The following is a 25,372-nucleotide window of genomic DNA, read 5'->3' on the forward strand; positions in this document are numbered from 1 at the left end:
CAATTTTTAAGTTGAAGATATGAGTAACAGGATAGTTATGGTAAAAAGACTTTGAAAGTCAAGAAGACTTATTTAAGGGTTACTTTTACCTCATACTCTGGCACTATGACTGGGCACAAGTTGTTTATGCTTTATCTCCTTCATATATAAAAGGGTAGTAATAATAGCCACAGGGTTTCTATGAAGATCAAATAACAGTGTTTTTATAAACCCCAAAACTATTTAAAAGTGAGACAATTAAGATTTTTACTTTTTTTTTTTCATTTCTTTCTCACAGTGCTTAAAATTCCTGGAGTTTTACTGATAGAAATATTCCATTCAGTACAGGTTTATCTTGCCCTTCAGGAAAGTAGGAAGGGAAAAGGACATGGGAAGGGGAAAAGTTGATAGAAGACAAGACATATTGGGGCTAAGAGTGGTCAGTAGCAAACTACTTTTAAATAGGATGAAATATAGTTAACAGTATTAATTGTAAAGAAAATTTTGAAATAAGTTTCTCTGAAAAGACCTTATTTTAAAAAACATAAAGGGAACTGAATCAAATTAGGATAATATAAAAGTCATGCCCCAATTGATATGATGTGAATTATCACATCATAATATGTGAATTATGCCACATGGTTATAAATTCATGCATATTCTTTGACCTAATAATACCATTACTAGGCATGGATCAAAAAACAGATTTTAATAAAGGAAAAGGACATATATGTACAAAAACATTTACAGCAGTTCTCTTCTTAGGGCAAAAAATTGGAAACTGAAGGGATGCCCATCAAGAGGGGTATGACTGAATAAATTGTGGTATGTAATTATGACTAAATATTATTATTTTGTGAAAAATGATGAGTAGGATATACTCAGAAAAACCTGGAAAGACACACATGTACATGTATTATGTACAAAGTAAGAGCAATCTTCTGGGATGATCATTTTGAATAACTTTGCTCTCCTCAAAAATACAGTGATGTATGACTACCCTGAAGAATCCTGTCTATACCCAGAAAAAGAACTGACTGTGTCTGAATATAGATTGAAACATAATTTCTCTCTTTTTAAACTTTATTTTTCTCGAGTTTTTTTTTTTTGAGGGGGAAATCTATATTTTCTATCACCAAATGACTTTTTTGGAAATATTTTACATAACATCACATGCACTTTCTTAATGAGGCTGGGTGTATAAATGAGAGGGAGTATCTAGAACTCAAAGTTCAATTGGAAACCACAATCAAATAATATTTTGTGTAGAACAAACATACTTGAAACAGAATGTTTAAATGAAGTACTGGAGCAGAATCTATTCTACTTCAGCTGAAATAAAAAAGGTAGGCAAAGCATCAAGATCCCAAACAAATCAAAGACAAAAAAACCTAATCAAAAGAGATAAACAGAGTAACTACAGTTTACTCAAAAATACCACAGTGAACTAATACAAAAATATTATAGGAAATTTCTCTAACAAAGGCTACATTTCTCAAATATATACAGAATTGAATCAAGTTTATAAAATAAAATTTATTCCCAAAATTATAAATAATCAAAGAATATTAATGGGCACTTTTCAGAAGAAGAAATCAAAGCTATCTATAGAAATCAAAGAATATTAATGGGCACTTTTCAGAAGAAGACATCAAAGCTATATATAGCTCTAAATCACTAATAATTAGAGAAAGATAAAGTAAAATAACCCTGAAGTACCACTTCAAACCTAGGAGAAATGACTTGTAAATATCAAAAGTTACTCTGGGTGACAAGAAAGATCAAAACACAGACACAGAAAAAGAAAACAAAGCCAAAACTTCTACATCCAAAACTTCCAAAAAAAATTAAGAATTTATCTCAGGACATGGAAAACCACAAAGGAGATTCTGAAAATCAAGTAAGAAAGATAGAGGAAAATTTTGGAAGAGAAATGAGGGTGATACAAAAAGGACATATAAAAAGCCTTTTTATATGAGGAGAAGGGTGCTTTAAAAAGCACCCTTTAAAAAATTTGGTCAAATTGAAAAAAAAGAACAAAGCTGAGGAAAATCATTCTTTAAAAATTAACATTGAACAAATGAAATCTAAGAACTTTAGGAGAGATTTTTAAAAATAGAACAAAACCAAAAGATTGGGGGGCGGGGAGAAAATCATGTGAAATATCTCATTAGAAAAACAACAGACATGGAAAATAGATCCAGGAGAGAGAATTTTGAAATTATTGTACTATCTGAAAGCCATGATCAGAAAAAAGAGCCTAGATGTCATCTTTCAAAAAATTATTAAAGAAAACTATCCTGATATTATAGAACCAGAGGATAAAATAGAAATTGAAAGAATCTACTGATCTCCTAGAAGATATCCAAAAATAAAAAATCCTAAGAATATTATGGCCAAATTCCAAAACTCCCAAGTCAAGCAGAAAATATTTCAGGCATCCAGAAAGAAACAATACATTTATGGTGGTGACATAGTCAAGGTACCAAAAGTTTTAGAAGCTTCTACATTAAAGGATTGGAGGTTTTGGAATATGATATCTAAGAGAAGAAAGGAGCTAGGATTACAACTAATAATCACTACCTACCCAGCAAAAGTGAATATAATCCTTGGGGGGAAACATTCAATGAAAGAGAGAATTTTCAAAAAATCATAATGGAAAGACAAGAGCTGAATAAAAAAAATTTGACTTTCAAATACAGGTCTCAGGAAAAACATAAGGGGGTAATCAGGAAATGGAACTCATAAAGGACTTAATATAGGTTAATCTGTTTATATTCCTACATGGGATGATGATAGTTGTAACTCAAACAACATTTTCATTTTTAGGGCAGTTAAAGGGAGTATTTATAGGTAGAAGGGACAAGTGTTAGTTGAATGTGAAGGGATGATGTCTTAAAAAAATAAAATTAAGATGAGAGAGAAATGTAGTAGAACAAAAGGAGAGGTAGAATGGAGTAAATTATCACATATAAAAGAGGCAAGAAAAAGCTTTCACAGTGGAAAGAAAGAAGGGGGAGCTAAAGAGGAGTGAGTGAATCTTACCCTCATCAAAATTTGATTTGATGACCACTCAATATATAGAAATCTATCTTATCCTGTAGGAAAGTAGGAGAGTAATGGGGATGAGAGAAATTGGAATGGAGATAGAAGGAAGAACATGTTGGGGGAGGGATAGTCAGAAGCAAAACACTTGAGGAAGAAGAGGGTGAAAGGATAGAGGACATAGAATAAACAGGAGGAAATAGGCAACAATAGTTATTATGAAAAGACTTTTAAAGCAAGTTTCTCTAATGAAGGCTTCATTCCTCAAATGTATAGGGTACTGAATCAAATTTATAAAAAAAAAAAAAAAAGTATTATACAATTAATAAATGAGCAAAAGATATGAACAGTTGTCAGTTAAAGTAAAACTATTCATAGTCATATAAACATTTTCTAACTCATTATTATTAATTATAGAAATGCAAATTAAAATAATTCTGAGGAAATACTTCATACCTATTAGGTTGGTTAAGAGATCAGAAAAGAGAAATGTCAAATATTAGAGAGAATGTGGGGAAAATGAGACTTTGATACATTGTTGGTGGAAATGTGAACTGATTCAACCATTCTGTACAGCACTTTGGAATTAAACCTAAAGGGCATTAAAATCATGCATACTCTTTGAACTAATAAAATTCCTACTAAGCATATATACCAAAAGATATTTTTTTAAAAGAAAAAGGACCTATGTATACAAAAATCTTTAAACATCTCTTTTCTCAGGGAAAGAAATTGGAAAGTAAGAAGATGCCCATAAATTGGAGAATGATTAAATAAATTTTGGTATGTGATTATGATGATTATGAGAAATGATTAACAAGATGCGTTCAGAAAAACCTGGAAAGACTTCTATAAGCTAATGCAAAGTGAAATGTACTATGTACAAAGGAATAGTAATAATTTGGGATGCTCAGCTAATGAATTGCTATTTTCAGCAATATAAAGATCCTAGACTACTCTGAAAGACATGATGAAAAATGCTATCCATACCCAGAAAAAGAACTTATTATGTATGAATACTGATTGTAACAAACTTTTCTGACCTATTAACTAACATTCCATAATACTCTCTATCTTTTCTTTGATTATGAACCTGTAATTCACTTAATTTTTCTTCTTTGAATTTGGGTGCTATGCCATTTGGTGCATATATGTTTAGTATTATTATTGCTTCATTGGTATGATACCTTTTAGCAAAATGAACTTCTTTCCTTATCTCTTCCAATTAGATCTACTTTTGCTTCTTAATTTAAATCAGGATTGTTACCCTTACGTTTTTAAACATTAGCATAATAGATTCTGTTTCAACCCCTTATCCTTACTTTCTGTGTGTCTTTCTGCTTCCAATGTGGTTTTTTGTAAACAACATATTATAGGATCTGGGATTTTGATCCATTCTGCTACACACTTTCATTTCATGGGAGAGTTCATTCCATTCACATTAAAAGTTATGATTATTGTGTATTTCCCTCCATCCTATTTTTCTTTCTGTCTGTCCTCTCTCTCTTTTCACCCTTTCCCTCCTTACAAATGTTTATTTCTGTCTACAGCCTTCCCTGAACTGAGTTCCCTTTTGTCAGTTACTCTCCCCTTTACTTAATCACCTTCTCTCCTATTTTCCTGTTGAATAAGATAGTTCCCTATATTTGAGGTTCTTCTATGTGTTCTTTTTGAGCTTGAGACCACTCCCCATTTCTCTTTGGTGTTTTTTTTTTTCCAGAGGTGTTTTGACATTTATTCTGAGTTTGTGTCTTTTACCATAGGAAAAAAAAGTATAGTAACAGAAAAGACAACTTCTTTTTGTTTTGCTCATTTTTTTTTGAGGGAAAGGGGGAGCTCCTTTCTTTTACATTTGAGTTCTGCTCCCAAGGAGTACTAGCTCAGATTTTTTGTATTAGGAACTGTATGTCCAGGATGCTGACCTGAGGTCCTTGGGAGGCCCTTACATCTGACGCTGAGCTGAGTGAGTGATGTGAAGGTTGGCTGGTGTCCTGGAGGTTGTAGAAATCTGGAAGATTACCTGATGCTGAGCAGAGATCCTAGTGGTGGTGTCTGGCATCTGCTTAGCCCAGAGGGGTGTTTCTGTGCTTCCCCAGGGTTATGCTGAAGCATGTGGTAGACCAATTCTGGTGGCTACCAGTCTGCTTAAGCACCCACAGAGTTGGTGTCTACTTATTTCCCTGGGTCTGTGAAGAAGCAAGTGGCTGCTAGAAGTTAGTTGCTTGTCTGGGGCTACCTTCAAACAAATGGTGATTCTCAGAGTTGGGGTCTGCCAAATCCTCTGGATTTGCTGAGGCAGGTGAGGGTCCTGGTATTGAATTTTGCCTGCTCAACCCACTGGGGTTTTGTATATTCCACTGGTTTGCTGTTGGCTTGTTAGGAAGCTGCCTGTTCTGGAATGCATTCCCCATTTAGCTGAGCAAGACAGACCTTTCCTGCTGACCTTCCAAGTTTCTTGGGCTAAAATATTTCAACCCATCTTTTTGCTGGTTCTGCTGTTCCAGATTTTGTTTGGAAGTATTATTTTATCACTGTTTGGAGGTGAATATCAGGAATTATAATGATTTACTACTTACTCCATCATTTTGGCTCCCAGAAGTCTCAACATTTATACTTTTTCTAATTTGGTTTTTGCTTGGGCAGCACTGCAGGAAGGTTTTGATCTCCCAACTTACTGACAATTTGTTGTTTTCCCCCTTTTAAATTATGCTTACCCCAATTCCTCATCATTACCTGCTACCATGATAAGAAATTCAAAGAAGTCTCTATAAGTAACCCTTGGGCCTATTCCTCCCTCCCCAGTAGCCTCTTGAGTTAAATCCTTCTAAGTAAACTATTATCTATTAATGGAGTAGATAGCTACTCACTTCATTTAAATGTGTAGGAAAACATCAACTAGAACTAGGCTTTTCTCATTTTTATTGACATAACAACGTTTATCACTTACTATTATACTTGAAATCCAAATAATCTAATGAAGCATCCAAAAATTGTCAGTCTTGCAAGCAGTTTGTCACAGCAACCTAGGTACAACTGGGCCTTTCCATCTGCTCTCCAGCAGAGCTTCTTTATATATGTTTTCTTTTCTAATAGAATGTGTGATTCTTTGAGTGGAAAGACTTGCTTACTTTGTTTCCCTCGTACTTAGCACAGTACTTGCCTATAGTAAATGCTTACGTTTTCTCCTCATTCATTCATGATACATAAGAAACCAGTTGTTTCTAATCTTGTTAACTTTATTTTGTGATAACTTTTATTTTGGGTTCTCATCATATTCAGAAACTTCCAATTCTCTTTTGATAGAAATATGAGACATCTTCAGAATGGTTTTAAAAGACTGAAAAAGGAACATGTTCACCTAACTCCTTCTGCTTGAATGGAGTGAAGCTTGAGATTCTAAAGGATTATATTCTCTTATCTTACTTAATGGGAATAATAGCAACCTCTTTGAATTATTTTGTAATCATCTACATTACTGATTCAAAGAATGAGAAAGGATTTCAAGAAATTATCTAGTCCAATCTTCTCCTTCTACTACATAATAATAATAATAATAATAATAATAAAATACTATTTCCATTTAGATGAGCCAACTGAGACTCATACTGCCCCAAATGATAAAAGAAATAAATGGAAGACACTACAGTGCAAGTCTCTTGGTTCCTCATACAAGGCCTATTTATTTTTGTTTTATGCTTTTACATATTTATATTGCTCTTCATGACTCACATGTATCATAAGATAATTTATACTTTAATTCTGATTTCAGCTTAAGGGTAATGATAATCTTTAGTCTGCCTTCTCCTTAGGCATTCTCTCACAGTCTAGAATCCTATAACAGGAAACATTTCCTACAAACTCTAGTTCATATTTATTCAGACAGAGATTCCAGATTGCCAGGGAAACATTTATTTTGCCATAACAGTTTGATAAAATTTGGTCCCGAGATTACTAAACTAAGGGTCACCAGAACAATGTCATTTCAAATGCATCCCTTCCCCTTCAATTCTTTAAGATAAGCATAGCTTCTATTAATTCTCTAAACACTTGGTTGTTAAGTTGTTGTTTTGGAAAGTGATTTCCTGCCACCTTTGACAAAACTAAAGTTCACAGCCTGAAAGAATGTTCTCTAGTGCTTCTCTGATATGGCATATTTTCTCAAGTCTTTTAGTAATTTCTGTCATCTTATCACTGCTAATTTTTAGTAGTTGCCAGCTCCTGTCCTTAGAGAAATGTTGCTAGTTCTTATAACATTTTTAAAGTCTATTACAGTACTTGGAGCTGGTGTATTAACTAAACTTAAACAAATAAGCAGACTTCAAGTCTCCAGAAAGTTGCCTCCTAGGACTAAAATTAAAACAAACATTGTGCCAGATGGAATAGCTTTGCTCCTCTGTCTGTTGGTTGTTCTATTTGTCTGAATATTTCAAACATTTAACAAACTTTGATCCTGACAACAGCATGAAAAGAAACAATATTTTGATTTTATAGGAAAAGAGAACTGATACAGTTGAATGAATTCACTTGATCAAAGTTATAAAAAAAATTTTATTAGTACTATATAAAGGTATTTTTTTACTATTTTTATTATGAAAATTACCTAACTTTGTTTCAGTATTTCATTATAATGAAATTAAATTAGAAATCATGAGAAATGCTATATTAAGACCACTACTTCTAAAATGAATATAAAATACATATACTGTTCTTCAAAAATAGGAAGAATTCTTTCAAGTGATGATAGCTATGACATTCAGGTGGCCTAGTGGATAGATCTCCAGACATGAAAGTCAGGAAGACCTAAAATTCAAATCCAGAGATTTAATAGCTTTGTGAGCTATGCAAGCTACTTAATCTTCCAAACTGTCCCTGTTTCCTCACATGTAAAATGGGGATGATCATAATGTCTGCCTCTCAGGGATGTTGTAAGGATCAAATAAGGTAGTATTTGTAAAACACTTTGTAAATCTTAAAGCACTACATCAGTTCTAATTATAATAACAGGCAAGTCCAAAAAACATCAGGGAGATACTAATCTAGAAAATCAGAATCACTAGAAACTAGATTTAAAAAGGTAAAGTGTACTAAAAAAATTTCACAAATAGCATACATTTTTATCTCTTTGAGGTAGCTTAGGTATGGAGAGACATCTTGGGGTAGTAAGTAGAAACCTTAAAGCCAAGAAAACTTCTATTTAAATCCCTTTCTCTGACATATATTGAAAATATGAACACAAACAAGTCATAACTTCCTAGTAATCTAGATGACACAGAATACAAATTTGCTGAGAAAGTTGCACTAGTAACTTTCACTAGTACAATCTATAATAGAAGAATATATTTCTTACTGATACTCTCCTCTATCAATGAAATCATAGGTCTAGTTACCCATCTCTGTCTCTGAAAGTATGCTGAGCTTGAAATTGGAAAGCTAGGGCATATGACCTCCTAAGTTTCCTTTTAGTCTAATAATGAAAAATATGTTTCATATAAATGTAGAGATACAGATTTATATTAGTAATGCAGTATGTTGGTTAGAGTGCTTGTCTCAAAGCCAGGAAGATCAGGGTTCAAGTCCTGTTGGACAAATATTGGCAGTATGACCGTGGGACAAAGACTTATCTTTTTAGTGTTCCAGGCAGCTCTCAAAGACTAATTTTCAAGGAAGTTCCAACCTGCTTTGGAAGAGGGAGTTTCCTCATTTGGGAGTTACTTAGACCAATAAAATCATAGACTCAATCTCTATCTCTAGTCTATGCCAATTTAAAATAAGCTTTTTGAAAAAGTACAGCTAACAAAATATAATCTTTCTATGATTCAAGCTGTCCTGTATGAAAATATATAAAAAGAAAATATTTTAAAGAATGCAACTAGAAGAGAAAATTCCAAATTCTTTGAGTAATGTAGCCTTTAATTCCTTATTTATGAGAGCATGAGAAAATGTGTGTCATGACACAAGTAACTGAGCAATCAAAAGAAGATAAACAATTCTGGAGGGAAATTATTTAAGTGACTCCATCTGTTTTTTTGCTGTAAAAACTTTCTCGATCCAAGTTTAATTGAACAAGAAAGAAACCAGAAGTTCTGATAAATAAAAGTTCCTGTTATATTTTCACAGGAAAAATGGCTTGGTTAGCTCTCAGTCTTCTCTGGGGAAAAAAATAGATATTTAAAAGAAAAATTTTAAAAATAATAAATCAAGATGTTAATTTTTTCTTATGGTTTATAAAAATCTCATAACTCAGCATTTTAATGAGGAAAAATAAGTTTAACTTTCAGGAAAAGACATTGTTGTAAGCTTTGCCAATAAGTAAAATATATTTATGAGTTGAGAAAATGATTACTAAATAAGAATTAGAGGAATTAAAAAAAATTTTTATGACAATGGTAGCCCAATATATTCAGTGATTTGTATGCAAGAAGAGCAAAATTAAATTGAAAATATACATTCAAAAGAATAATGTCTATGCTTTAATCAAAAGGTTTTTTGTAGTTGTGGCTAGCTAACAAGTTGCTGTATTGCAGTTCCTTGAAGAGTAAGGTAGTCAGTACATTTGATGCAGATTGATTGAGCCAGCAGCCAAATTCTTTAAGGACAAATAACAGATTCAGTACTTGCCCGATCAGGAAACTTTTCTTTTATCTATTAGTGTGTTTATTTTTGACTTTAAGCCCATTTTTTATCTCTGGGTTGTTTTTCCTTACTTTAGTCTTTAGCCTATCACTTTTTCAGCTCTACTTGCTTCTGTATTCTTTTCAATTCTATACATAGCTTTCTTCTGATCTATTCCCCTTTCCTTTCTGTTTACATATGTCTGTCTCCCCTCAAACTTGGGACCATGAAAGTTAAAACAAAGTTACAGGTAAGTCTTTGGCCATTCTTCAAAACTTTAGCTCATGAGCCCCTAGCCTTATTTTTCTCCTTTATTATACCAAGTCAGAAGAAATAATAATTCAAAAAAAGAGAGAGAGATTTAATTAAATTGAATGGTTAGATAAAACAAGGGAATAAATCTTATACCCATAAGGTTATACTATCCAAGAAGTTTCCATACAACTTTTAGGAAAAGGAAAACATTTGTAACCATGATAATTAATTATTCTACGATCGTATCTCATTAAGAATAGGCCACTTTGCATTTAGATGGGCATATTCCCTGACTAACTCTATATAAAGGAATTTTTTTGAGGGGAAGGAGTAAATGCTTTTTTATTGCTTAAACAAATGCTAAGGAGTGTCTGGCTACAACCAAAACATACAGGTAAAAGGAAAATAAGTCTTATCTGACGTCCCAGCTTTTAAATTTATTTCATTCAAGAGAGTTCATTTTTTCAAAAGGAAGAGGGACCCCCAGTTTGGGGAAAGAGGGTAATTAAGAAATAGAGATGCTAAATACAAAAAGTACTCTCCATGAGTCTTTAGAGATAGATGAAAAAGAATGATATTGATTCTTCTACAATTAGAATGAGGAAGGAAATTTCAGAATATGGAAGTATGTCAGAAAACAAGATGTTGTTTTTAAATTTTAAGTCTCAGAATCATAGACTTCAGAGTTAGAATGGATATCGGAAGACATCTACTCTAAAGCATAGGAGAAAAAATTCTCTTTAACATCACTAACTAGGTAAGTTTAAAGATCTAGTAAGATGTCTAAAATGCATCCTGTAGAAATATATTTTGTGAGCAAAGGTTCTTGTAACATTTTAAAGATGGTAATGCATAGGAAGGTAGTCAATAAATTAAGAAGTTCATTAGTGAGTCTATATAATTATTCTAGCTATTGAATGAATATTCTCCAAGTAAATTATTTACTATTCTACTTTTATTACCTCTTAATTACTCCAAATGCTTACAAAAAATAAAATTTAAAAACCTAAGAATTAAGAATTTCAAACTATTAGAAACTATGTTGAAAGAATGATTCAGATCCCTTAAGAGAAAAATGCACATCAAAACAGCCTTTAAGTTTTTTCTTATTCCTAACAAATTTACAAAGATGATAAAAGATGGTGATTATTATTAGTTCCAAAGTGACACAGGCAGTGGAGAGATTCTTCCGGGTGCCAACCTGTGTCATTTTAAAGGCAAGCTACTTAAGGCTCAGAAAAGAAAATTCACTTGTACAAGGTTACACAGATATCAAGGACCAAAGCAGAGGTTTAAACCCAGACCCTCTGATTCCAAAACTAATATTCTTTGGATTATAATGCTGTTTCCTATTACCTGAAAGGATTGGTTTTGGTTTTTTACCTTTTGAGGGACATTTTTTTTTGGCTCCGTCTTCTTGAGAAAAACAGGACTTCTTCAGAAGAATAGGTAGACAACCTCAGAGGAAAAGTTGCTAGCCCTCACAATATGTGAGTTCTATTGTATTATCCCTCTAAATTAGAAACTATATACCTACAGTAAAACTTTGTCTCATCTTATGAATGGTGTTCCTAAAAGGTAAATAGGAAGGATGAGTATATGCAGTAGAATAAGGAATATATTTTTAAATGTATAGTTTAGGACCAAGTGCTAGGCTATAAAAAAGTGAGAGGAGATCGGGGAGAGGGGATGCAGGAAAGGGGAACTACTATATTCCTGTGCACAGTACCTGGAAGAAAATGGGAGTTTAATAAATGGTTAATTCAATAAAAAATAATTAACCAATAAATACTTATTAAGCATCTACCATGCACTGTGCTAAGTACTGCGGATATAAAATGAAGCAAAAGATAGCTCTTGCCCTCAAGAAACTTACAATCTAAGGTGATTAATCCATTAGTAGATGTAACCTCACTTTTATGTTACAGGCAGAAAATTTCTAGGATCCAAGCAAAATTTCAGAAGTGCTATTTTTTGACTGCAAATTTAAAAATTTTATAATTTTATTTTTCAATTGTCATTTTTTTTCTTTCTTCAGTAATTATGATATGCAGGGTTACTTATGATATAAAGGTAAAATAATCAAATAGTGTGGTTTGTTTCTCTTACTCTTATTCTAGTTTGTGATATAGTGGATTTCTCCAGGCAGTCCTAACCCATAAGTATAACTGTATATGAGAGAAATAATTAATCATCAAGTGCTACGTGCTCTTCACTAATATGTAACATTGGTACAAATGTGATGTTTTATGAAACCTATTGTATAATTAACAAATGTGAGGAAGAATTATAATGTTATTAATAACATAAGCATTTGCTCTCTCTTTAAAAGAAGTGTTTTCTTGAAGTGGACATAGAAAAAAATCTGAGATGTGAGAAATAATTTCAAAGTTCTACTTTCCACAATTTTGTTGTCCATGTAAAGATCCTGCAAGAGACACTATTGAGACAAGATAACAGGATAACACTATTGGGATAGGATAACACTATTGAGAAGGGATAACAGAGAATATCTAGTCCAGCTTCCTCATTTATGTAGTTGTAAAAATTGTGGTTCAAATGAATCAAATAACATCAGAGACAGAATTTGAGAGCAGGTTTTCTGATCTACTCCTCTTGCCAAAATCACAGACACATCACTTAATTAAACAAGAAGTTTCATGTTTTCTTTGATGCAGACAAATTACAACGAGAAAGAAAAATATATTTATCTTAAAAATACACTATGTTTAGAAGTGTTTGGATATGTAGGTATTTCCTTGAATATGTATGGGTACATTACTAATAATTAGTATCATTCATCTAAAGAATGTTTTTCAAAAAAAATTCAAAATGGTCTCAATAGATCATCTGCACATCATGCCCTTTGTGTTAGAAGATGACACTATTCAAGATAATCTTGAGCTTGAACATTAACTATCATTTGTCCTATGGGTATTAGAACATGACATCTTGTAAAGTACATTCCAAGTGTACAACATACACCATCATTAAGTGAAAAATTTAATTGACTAGTGGTAATATATGAAAAGATTTGGCTTTTTTTTCTCTTTTAACAATTAAATCAGAACCCAGAATATCATGTTGGCCCATCCTGAAAATGTGTCAGGACTTTGTGATACATTTATCTTTTCTCATAATTTGCTACATGAGACTTTTAAATGACAGCTGTATGAAAAATAATTCTACTGAAACCATATTGATCAATGATTTTCTTACCTGGTCGACTTTGCTTTTTAGAATTCACATGGCTAGCTGCAGAGACAGCATAGGATGTAGAGAAGGACCTGCTTTTGGTCATCGTCATCAAATTCCAAGAATCGGGACTAATAGTGCTGTTTTTTTTTTTAAGGGACATAAAAAGAGATGCTATTAAATAGCTATTGATACAGATTTTCTTTTGGAAAGACTATGATTCACCCAATGGATTGCCTAATAAATTAGTCTGGACAAAGGTTTCTGATAGAAACATTTTGCATTAATATCATCACAAAGAAATGTTTCTAAAGTCAACTTCTATTTCAGAACCAATTAGTGCAGTCATAAAACACACATATTAAGAAGGAAGTTATTTTATGGATAAACATATTCTCTAAAGATTAGGACATTTTAAAAATCTCTCTTTGCATTGTCTCAATAATTATGTCATTCAAAATACACCTGAAACACTTTTGAAAAGTAACACTGTCTTGTCAAAGAACATTGTCACTGAAAAACTCATATCAGTTGTCAATTCCCAAATATCTTTTTGTCATCTCTAACTGACTAATCTGATAGAATTCATCTTTAATATTTAAAAAAAAACTAATGATTCATTAAAATATTATGCTCACCAGCTTATTCAAAAAAACTTATAATAATTCAATAATTTATGAATTAACATAAGATAACTTCTTATCTCATTTCATTGTCAAGGACATTATTCACTTTTAAGCTATCTACTTTCTCATTTTCTTCCTAGAAAAGGTAAAATTATTTATAATAGTAGTAATGCAGTTTTGATAAAACTAAAACAAATCAGCAGTATGACAAAAACATATGTAACAAATATTGAAAAAAGTAGTATAAATGGTTATAAAATGTGATAATAATATAATTGTTGAGCTGGAAGATATTTTAGAGAGCTTGTGGTCCAACCACTTGCTTACAGGTAAGCAAACTGAAGGTAAGTGACTTCCTCAAAGTTATATAGGGAGTAAATGTTAGAGTTACAATTTGAACCCAGGTCCTTTGATACTAAATCCTGCATTCTTTCCACTATGCCAACCTGTCAGAGAAACATCTATAGTTGGTGGTATTTAATGTGTCTTCTGTACGTCTAGCACCAGACATTTTGCTTATGCTTAGAATTTGGGAATCAGAAGAATCAGAGATTTTTTTGAAATAGAGGTAACTATTCCAAATATGTCTATACAGCATTCTCTTTTGTCATTTCATTTTTCTATCACAACTCGAAATTCATTGCAAAGGAAGTTCATCTAATTTATACTGTGCAATAGATCTTGTTCTCTGTGTATTTAGATATGCCTTATAAATAATCTTCAGTGTTAGTTTTGGTCATAACTTTTGCCACAGAGAGGACCATAGTTTTATTAATAGAATTCTTTCATACTTCAGAAATAATAAAAGTCAATTCTAAAAGCTAATATGACTTCCATAGTTCAATGTATTTAAAATATGAGCATGCTTTCAAGAATTTGACTCTAGAGTAAGAATAACAAAAAAATACCATTATAAAATATCAGAAATGATAACATAACAAATAATGTGATGTATTTGTACAAATTCCAACCCTGACGTTTGGTGTGTAACTAAGGGTAAGCCATTTGACCTTTGTGAGCTATAGTTGCCTCATATATAAAATATAGATAATAATGAATACATAATTAAGAGGGTTGTTGTGAAGATCAAAAATGAGGAGATTAATAAAACATTTTTCAAGCTTCAAAGGATAATATAGATATCAGCTATTGATTACTAGTTTTATTAATTTTGCTGCATTTATAATATTTGAGAGAAACAAATGCTTTTAAGATATATTGAAGTTTAGACATTTACTGCAGTTTCTCAACTCCCCATGGATTATTTTTCTCGGTTATAAATTACCTATGCTTTTAGATTTTCTTTTGGCAAAGTCATCTCTCAGGAGAACAGTATATAAAGTCCCAATCGAATTTAAGCTCCTTGAAGGCAGGGGTTATTCCTTAGTTATCTTTACATCTGCAAAGCATAGTACAGTGCTCCATGCATAGTAGTCAATTAATAACTATTTACTTATGGATTGTTCAAAACCTTTAAAGGGGATAGGTAAAGAAACAAATCAAATTTGGTAGGGCAAGAAATCGAGTAAGAGACTAAATAAAATTGGGTTTAAAGACTATTTCTCCTAATATAAAAAAAATTTAAGGTAACTATAAATTATTTTAATTAATGCTAACAACATTACCATGTATTTGTTTATTATCAATCTATAAAGAGCTTAATTTTTTTCTCCTAAGATTTATGAAATAGAGATTTGAAATAGGGACAGAAGAGGGCAGTGTAGCATACAGAAAAGACTTCAGTCATTGAACCTGTGTTTATAAAACAAATAACTGTTCTACTGCTTATTCTGTGATTTTAAACAAATCACTAGAATCTTCCTAAGTTTTCTCATCTAGAAAATTAAAGGGTTCACACTAGATTTTCTATGATGTTCTTCCAAACTCTAAATCTAAAATCCTATGCAATATAAAGACAGTAACTGGACCTGTGGGTTTTATTGAATAAAAGAACTCTTAGTTGAACAAATCCTTACTCTCAATGCAAGCTAACTAGCTTCCTTTATGCTATTTATAATCCATTTAATCTCAAGGAACTCCATTCTCTATCTGATATGTCAGACTGGTCTTTTGAGGCTATTAAACCTTATGAATGCCGATTTGCTCTATGGACAAGAAACTTAATCATTTCGCTTCGTACCTTAAGATTTCTTTGGATTGAAAAAAAAAAAAAACACAACAGTAAAACTTTAGCTCTTAATTCCTCTCTATCTAGCATCCTACCAAGTTACCTTTGAAAGCATCCATTCTCTTTAAATCACCACTTTGGGGAGAATTTATAAGTTTGAAATTGTCCTAAAGGATAACAAACAGTAGAGTTTTCTAACCTGGATGAAGGTGCTTCCTGAGATTTGCTGCTTCCCGCCCGGTCTCTCCTCACTGGTGCAGGCTCTAGTGTTGGCAAGCCTGTGGCTGAGGTGGTGGTTGTCCAAGTGGATGAAACTCTTCTCAGTAATCCTGGAGGCAAACTCCTTCTCAGGCGCTAAGAGGAGGATTACAATTGTTACTGAACATTCTTCTATATTTAAAAATATATCTTATCATAAGGACAAGAGGTTTTTGTTAAAAGTACACACAGAGCTTTGGTTGAATATTCACTAGTTTAAAAAAAAAACCAAAAAAACAACGGACATTCCAATAAGTATGAAAAACATTTTTTCTGGTAAAAATGAATGATGAAACATATAAGCTAAAATATGAGATGTAAGTGAATTTAGAGGCTCAACAAAGTCTAAACACATATGGTTCACAGAGTAGCCTCTATGACCTCTGAGGTGACAAAGCAAAGCCGGAAGAGAACATGAATATCATTTAAGCCTGTATGTGGTCCATATAGCATACAAGTAAATATTTACCCAAAGGCACACAAAGTTTAGGGAATGGTTTAGATAACTTACAACACCTAGTGAAGAGTGAGGGATGGCAGGTGTTTAATAAATAATTTGCTCTAAATTCCTTTATTTAAACATACTGGCTAACAGGGTAGAGAACATAAAATATGTTTGGCATGACTTATTCTATGAGTCTTATTGTTCTCTAGACAATATAGCTTAGCTTTGGATAGATGAGAGGCAGGTCAATGTTTTGGACATAGTTTCTAGAATTTAAAGCTTACCTCTGAGTTCTGTTGTCTATATGATCAAAGTAAAGTCACTTAATTGCTCTGAGCCTCAGTTTCCTTATTTGAAAAAAATGGGACTAATAAAAATATTTTAGTGTGTAGCTCACATGATAATTGGGAAGCTCAAATGAAATAATCTGTATAACACTTAATAATCCTAAAATTCTATATGTAAATGTCAGCTATTATGGTTTCTACTACAAGAAGTAAAATGGGAGAATGAAGCAAGCAAAGAATCCCATTGGCCAAAAACCCTCCTTCCTTCGAAGCAATAACAAGTAGAAAACAATTCATACTATGTTTCATTTCTCATTAATCCTCTTAAACTCTTCTTCTTTTCATCCCAAATTCCCTAGTACTGTAAGTGACAACAGTAATGCTAAACAAGCTTTTGCTATTAATTGGATTGGTATCCTTCCCACATAGAAGGAATTACTGCTAGTCAATAAGTCATTCAGTCAATAAATATGTTAAGAACCTACTATATATCAAATACAGTGTTGTGTATTGATACAAAGACAAGCAAAAGACAGTTCCTGCCTTTGAAGACCTCACAGTCTAATGGGGAAAAGCATACAAACATCTACATATGTGCAAACAAGTTACAGACAAGGTAAATAGGAAAAAATGAACAGAAGGCGACCTTAAATATACACTGGAACTGAGACTGGGAAAGGCTTTCTCTAGAAAACTAGATTTTACTTAGGATTTGAAATTAAAGTGATCATCCTCTACTACTATGATCTACTAAAAATGGCATTCAGAGTAGTTGGGCCTTTGTTGCATCTATACTTCTTAATGGTTATTCCTAATAGACCCATAGTTCAGCCACACTTGTACAGTTTATAAATGCATGAATTGCTGTTGAGAAATTAATTTATCTAAAAATGAGAAAACAGCCACACCCAGGAATCTAAGAGGAGCAATGGTCTTTGAACACTTGCATAAATGCCTTTAAAAATTCTGAATATTCACTTACAAATCAATAGAGTAAGAAACAATTTAACAACTCAAATTGCAATATAGTCATGCATCTGCCACACATAAAATTTATTAAATGGTTAAATTAAATTCATGCTTAATTCCAATGGATCACTATTTCTTTTGAGAATAAATCCTGCTAGGTCAGTAGTACAGGTATAGAGTGGTTGTTCTGACATCAAGAAAATCTGGGCTTAAATCTAGCTTCAGAGACTTACCAGATGTGTGCATGTGGGCAAGTAATTTAATCTTTCAGTGGTTCAGTTTCCTCAGTTGTAATAATGAAACTTGTTTCTCACCATTGTTGTGAGGCTCAAATGAGATAATATCTGTATAAAGTTTAGCACAGGAACTAACACATAACAGGCACTTAACAAATATGTTCATCCTTTCCTTCCTTTCTACTTCCCTTACTTCCTTCTTCCCTATTATCTGTCTTTCTTTCCTTCCTCCCTTCCTCCCTCTTTTCCTTCATTTCTGCTTCTCCTTTCTACTGTTCTCCCTCCTTACACTTCTCCCTCTCTTCCTTCCTTACTTCCCTCTATTTATTCCTTTCTTTCTCCCTTACTCCTTTCATCTTTTTTTCTTCTTTCCTCCCTCCCCTTCTTATTTCTTTCATTCCTTTCCTCAATTCTCTCTCCCTACCTCCCTTCCTTCTTTACTTCCTTCCTTTGTTCCTACCTTTTTTCTATTGTTCCATAACATGCAACCTGGCCCCATCATCATTATATACTGCTCTCTATTAAACCAAACATGATACCAGACAAATTAGCCTTTTTTCTATTTTGTTTTTTCACACTACTTTTCCATCTCTGAACTCTATGCCTTTCTATTTCCCTCATGTCGGGAATGCATTTCCTCCTTAGCTCTGACTCAAAGACATTTTCTTTTCTTTCAACATGCTATGCAAGACTTTCCTTATCCCCTCACCTGCTAGTACCTTCTCCCTTAAACTAAATTGTTGTTAACTATTTTATTTAGTTGTATTTATTCTTATTCAGTGCGGATTTATATATTCACTTCTTTTCTCCCCCATTTGAATGTAAACTTCTTGAGAATGAAGATTGTTTCATTTATTGTACTTGTATTTATAGCACCCAGAAGAGTGCTGATATATAATAAATACTTGATACTTATTGTTTGAGCTCATGTGTTTTATGGGAACCTAAGTTATGACAATCATTATATCTATGTCCAAATGCTCCAAAAAAGAGCAGGTGACATTGGAAGGATGCTGTAAATAATAGTTAGGAATTTAAATCTACATCTTAAAAGAACTGCAATATAGTTTTTAGTGTAATATTAAAAAATTATTGAAAACCAACTCATGGAAGTGATTTGCTGTCATACTCCAAAAGAAAATCTCTGATTTTTCTGATCCAGTCTTTCTCTGTCCTAGATGTAATCTTTCCTCTTGCCTGCTGCTCTCCTATTTATTTTTGGAGGTAGGCATAGAAAAGTATAAATATTAATCTCTATTTGCCTCAGTTTCCTCATCTATAAAATGGAAATAACTATAACATCTCTGACCCAAAGTTGTTATATGAGTCAAATAAGACAATAAAGTGTGACTGATTATTTTTTTTTTATGAAGGACTATTTGTCCCAGTAATAGACCTTGTCTCATGATCAGTTCATTTCTGACATCATTTTTTACATCATCATGGACATTTGATAATTTTAATGAAATTCTTATGGTTGTCATTCTTTAGTGCACATTATTTTCAATCCTATTTGTTAGGCTAGTAAGATTTGGAAAATAGAGGCACTGTGGTATTATTTATTATCAAGAAGTCAGTAAAGTCCAAAGGCATTTAAGTATAGTTGAACATGAAGGTGTATCAAGTTGGATTATGTGATGTTAAAAATACCCTCTCAAATTAAAGAAGACTCTGTGACATATTGTATGACATAATATAATTACAGAGGGACAGGTCAGTCTCAGTTGCATGGCATGAGAACCAGAATATTGGATCCCTCTTCTTACCTCCTGAAACATACCCACCAGGCCTTCACTCCAGCCAAACAAAACTTATGGGGTAATTACTCTACTAGATCATGTGCTCATTTCTGGTTCTCTAACACTATCTTCCTGCTCATGCCGGGTGGAGTGAAGCCAATTGCTAAGAACTTTGTCTTGGCCTTTGTCACTAAATACTACCTCATAGAGACTGTGTATTTGGAAATAAGGATTTATCTACCACTCACTACTGCCACAGATTAAACAATCTCAATTCCTTTTTCCATTTGCTTATTTCCATTCTTCTCTCTTTTTTTGAATTTTTAATATTTATTTTAAATTTTTATTTATTTGATTTTTATTTTGTGAAATAAAACAAGTATTTTATAACATAATATAATAAAAAGATGATTGCACACAAAACTGCAAATCAATTGTGTACACATTACTATTCCTTTTAAATATATAAAAATATTAGCATGTAAATTTCTTTTTTTTCTTTCCTCCATGCATCAAAGAGATGCCTTGGAGTAAATACATCATTTTGACAATTGTAAATATCCAAATTAAATACAAAGGACATATGAAGAAAGATGTTATTTACCTCCAAAAAAAGAACCGATAAATAGAAGTAGGTATGGAATGATGTTACATGTGTTCACATATACATACACACACAAAAACCCCATACCCTATGGGTGTACAGGGCCACCGGCACTCAGCAATCATCCTCACTTCAGGTCCTCAAATAACACCTGGAGTGTGATAAGCACTAATTTATGCTTCTTGATGGATGGATTTAAAAGTTTAAAAAGTTATAACCATAAAGCTACATATACTTCTTGAGCCACTGAAGTCCTGGAGGGAAGTAGGGAAGTACAATAAAATACCCTAAGGAGTTTATAATAAGCACATACCTTGGGAATAGCGAGTTTCTCTTTTTCAGAGCCTTCTTCTGAGTCAGAACAGGTATAATTTTCACTGAAGGAAACCAAAGGACTCACTCTTGGTTTGTGAATTGATTGGAAAGTCAGCTGTGTACTAAGCAAATTACTGACAGCCCTCAACGAGGTACACACATTTGGTGGCAAAGAAGGATCTGCCAGGAGGTCCGTAATAAGGCCGTGTGCTTCTCCCATCACAGCAATGTCAACAGTAATACTTGTACCTGAGGACTGAAAAATAAACAAAAAGACAAAAACACATTTTGGTAAGACTATGCTTAACATCATAATTACACTTTATTGAATTTAACATTTTTGCCTAAAAGTTATCTAAGCTGTGACTTTACAGAAGCAAAATTATATATATGTGTGTGTTGTCTACTATTAAAAAAAGGGGGGGAATAAAATTACACATTCTTCAGGGTATGCCAAATTTCTGATAATCTGCCAAATTGCCTTTCATGCTCAGATTTATTTGCTCATATGCCATTAAAACAAAGAAACAAAAAAATAGCACAAAAAAATTCCCAAACCTTGTTGTTGACAAAGAGTGAGTATCAAAAAGATTTGAGAAAGAAAAACATTTTACCTGGAAATGGAGAGGAAGCTTGAAAATAGTCATTATAAAGTGAATTCCAAAGGAAAAAATAATTTGTATAGTATCATCATACAAATAATGCATAATTGAATTTTTAAAATCCATTCAGATATTTAGGGTGCAGATAAACTCCAGTGCACATAAATTATTCTATAAACATAAAAGCTATATTGAGTAGTTTTATATATTATTATTATTAAAAGACATATTAAGCCATTTTGACAGTTAATTTTAAATACACTTCTAATTCTTTGCCAACTTTTGTAAGAATTGTGCATGGCTTTTTTTTTCCTTACTAGAGATACACCAAGGTGTGCTTCCTTTCATGATATAGGAGGAGAAAAGAAAGCTGGTATTTTTAGGTTATTTAAATTTTCATTGTAAGATCATAATTTATATTTTGAATAAAAATTATCTTTTTCTGGCTATAAGATTACTATTGTACACAGAGCTGCATTTTGTATTTCACTTTGAGTACTCTGGATTTCAGAAAGTGTTAAGCAAGATTATTCATAACTAGACTTACTATTACTCCTTTTAGAAACAGTTACCATTATATGCTTCCATAACAATTAGATACACATCCAGGAAACTGGCCAAGAAAGCCCTGTTTTCTTTCAGTGCTCATTCTGTTAATTTGAAACAGTAATTTTGTTCATTCCTGACTATTTTTTTCCCTCAAATTGGAAAAGCAAAGGATAAGCAAAACTGAAAACAACTTATAAGAAATACTGAAAATTTCAGATAATCATATTTTAGTTGATACACATAACTTCAGAAATTTTAATTATTAAAATAATTCTATTCTGATACTTCATTACTACAGTATATACATATAGCTGAACATATAAGTATATTATATATATACATATGTGTATATTTATAGTCCCTATACATATTATATAGTCCCTATACATAAAACTAGTGCACATTAAAAACAAATAAAATATTCTGTAAAAGTAAAAATAACAAAGTTATTTGTAAGCAAAATAAATACCTATGCCTATAAGGGAAATTATATACACACAAATACACACACACACATATACAGACATAGACATGTAATGGGTGTATTTATCCCCCAAATTTTCCCATAACAATAACCAATGCAAATAGAATGGAAAGAGGATTGGATTGAAATTTAGAGGTCTTTGCACAAATCCTGGCTCTGTAACTTTCCCAGTGTGACCTTGGAAAAGTCACATGTGTAAAATGTCAAAACTGATTATCTCAAAGTTACCTTTCATCTAAATCTTATGACCTTAAATTTGGGGAAAATTCCCTTTCAATTCAAAATTAGAGTTATAAATTCACAGAAGTTTAGTAAATAAATCAGAAAAATAAATAACAACTGAAATGTTATTCAAGGGCCACTATCTAGTATTGTATAACATTTCAGAAATTTTAATCTATATATCTCCAAAAGGTTTCTGTTTTCTGATTTTGTAAAACTAGTCTTCAGGAGAAAATAAAAACAAGAGTCAAATCTAAAAATGTTTGTTGCCCAAATTAGGAATTACTTAAAAGTTCAAACCTGATACGTTTTCATGGGGAAAAATAAACGAAATAAAACAAAACTGTTACTAACTATTCTTTAATGCCTTTTTGTAAGCAAGAGGGGATTTTTCCCTTTTATTTTGTTTAACCATACAATTTAATTAAAATCAAAAATTGCAAAAAAAAAAAAAAAAAAAAAAAAAAGGTTAGCTGCCCTTGTAAGCAATCCTAAGTTTATTTTAATTCTAAAGGAGAGCCCTAATTTCAAAGTGACTTTAGAAAGCCTTCATGGGAAAAAAGTAGGACTCATCAGAGAGAGAGGAATAATAAACTGAGTTTATTGTGAGTCTCCTGTGGGTTTTTTTTTTTTTTTTGCATTTTCTATGGGGTAAAATAAATCTGTCCTATACATCCCAACCAAAAAAATCAAAAGTTGCATCACATTAGGAAAGAGCTTCACCACAACTTTTAGACCAAATTAAGCCAAAAATGTCAATGAGGTATGAAATCCGAGGCAGAACAACTCTAGGCTTTTTGCCAAGAATAGGATTTATCATAATTTATATGCCAGAGGGCTAGAAAATTGTTTTAGCTACTGTCTACAAACAGCATTCAAGGTGATAATGATGCTCAAAGAAATAGAACAATTGTCCTACCACCAACACACACACACAAAAAAAAGTGTTAATATGTGATTTAAAAAAAAAAAATCCAATAGTGTCAAGTAAGGCAAGGAGTAACCAATTACTGGACTTGAGTTTTGGGGAATTTTTTTAAACCCTTAGATTTGGCCATTTTCCCATAAAAGAACAGAACAAATTTAATTCAATATGTGTGCATCTATCTCATCTATCCATCTCTATTTATCTATGGGGCTATACACATGTATATGCATGTACACATTACATGAGTGTAGTCTTTTTGTATCATTTGTATGAATATACAAAGTTATCTGTATGCAAAATAAAATTAATTTTGTTTACTTATCACCTTAAAATTGACACAAGAGACATTAATATAAGGCTACAGTTCTTGAAATGTGTTATATGACTACAGTTGAAATATTTTGACATGCAATTTTGGCTATTATGGTATTACAGATAAAAGAAAATTTATAATATGCTATTTAACATATATTTACTTAATCAGCATATGGTAAGTTAATTTTATATTCACAAAATAAACAAAACTTGACTATTACAAAAAAAAGCTAGCCTTCAAACAGGGTGGATCTTAAACACAAGAAAATGGCTGCTCTTAGTGAAAAAAAAATTGAATATGTAGGAGAGTTCCTAATACTCCTAAAGTGTAGCTAACTTAAATGTTCAATGTATTATAATTTCTTTTGGCCAAAGAGCTTGAGTTGTATGAGCAAAAACAGATTGAGAAATGCTGGTGTAGGATATAAAAGGTGTCTTTAAGTTCAGGACATGCTGATCTCAAGTCCCAATTTTGCCATGTGCTAGCTGGTTTGTTCTTGGTATGTCATTTAACAAGCAGGTCTTAAAAACTTAGGAATTTAGAACCAACTGATACCTATTTGTACTATTAGAGTATTTCCTAATTTGAGTAAGTCATAGATTCAGAAAAAAATAATTAAAAATTTATTACATGAGATTATGGATAATTTTTTTCATTTAATTAATGATACTTTAGATGGTAGCTTGAAATATCCAATAAGTCAGGACTACAAAAAGGTAAAATTTGAAAAGAGAAGCTAAGCTCTAAATAATGGATCTACACTTGAAGTCTATTAAAGTACATTTTGTAAGAAGTAGAACTATACTAAACAAAATACCAGAATTGTCTTTTTATAGTTTACAGGATCAAACACTCTCTATAAAAAGGTAATATGACCATGCACTATAAACATTACAGGCCCTTCAGATAATAGAAACATTTATGTTTTACTTTTAAGAGAATGTAAATATGATTTCCTAGATACTATTTAAGGAGACACCAAATACAGATTGCCATCTTAAAATAGAAAATCTGGAATTCAAATCTGAATGAGTATGTAGGAAAATGAAGTTTTATGCCAAATAAGAAATAGGTGAGGAGTTTTATGATGCAATGAAAAGAATGCTGAAAAGTCAGAAGACCTCATGTGATATCTTGTGAGTCTGCTACTTACTACTTATATGTCCTTAAATGATTCACTTAATCTCTGAGACTCAATTTCCTTCTTTGAAAAATAAGGATATTAGCCTAAATGACTATTGAGATCCTTTCCATCTCTCAATCAAGGAAATAAGTTTTATTTACTTGTCACCTTAAAATTCACTTTCCAATGGACCCAATTTTGAAGTTTTAAGAAAAAGGGAAAGACAACTTGTTAGTTAATAGTTATTGCATAGCAACATCTTTGCTCTGAGGTCCTTGCCACACTTGCTGATGTGGGTTTATGGTTTTATTATGAAGTAGTCTGAAATAACTATAATTTTGGAATAACTATATTTATTTCAATAAAAGTAACTGAAATGTATGTGATATCTCAAAATTTATGAGACATTGTATACATATTATCTCATTTGAACATCACAATATCCCTGTGATATT

The 25,372-nt window shown here is 32.0% G+C and overlaps 1 protein-coding gene across 1 annotated transcript in view; it reads right to left on the reverse strand.

The window, feature by feature from the left end:
- The window catches only part of PDE3A (phosphodiesterase 3A), a 328,828-nt gene that overhangs the window by 64,502 nt on the left and 238,954 nt on the right, over positions 1-25,372 (reverse strand). The window contains exons 3-5 of the mRNA XM_051961386.1: positions 20,692-20,949; positions 16,040-16,194; positions 13,111-13,226 (exon numbers count right to left, since the gene is read on the reverse strand). Coding sequence (XP_051817346.1) covers positions 13,111-13,226; positions 16,040-16,194; positions 20,692-20,949 — 529 coding nt within the window. The remainder of the gene's footprint in view (positions 1-13,110; positions 13,227-16,039; positions 16,195-20,691; positions 20,950-25,372) is intronic.

The sequence above is a fragment of the Antechinus flavipes genome, chromosome 5 (genome assembly GCF_016432865.1).
Source record: "Antechinus flavipes isolate AdamAnt ecotype Samford, QLD, Australia chromosome 5, AdamAnt_v2, whole genome shotgun sequence".
Classification (NCBI taxonomy): domain Eukaryota; kingdom Metazoa; phylum Chordata; class Mammalia; order Dasyuromorphia; family Dasyuridae; genus Antechinus; species Antechinus flavipes.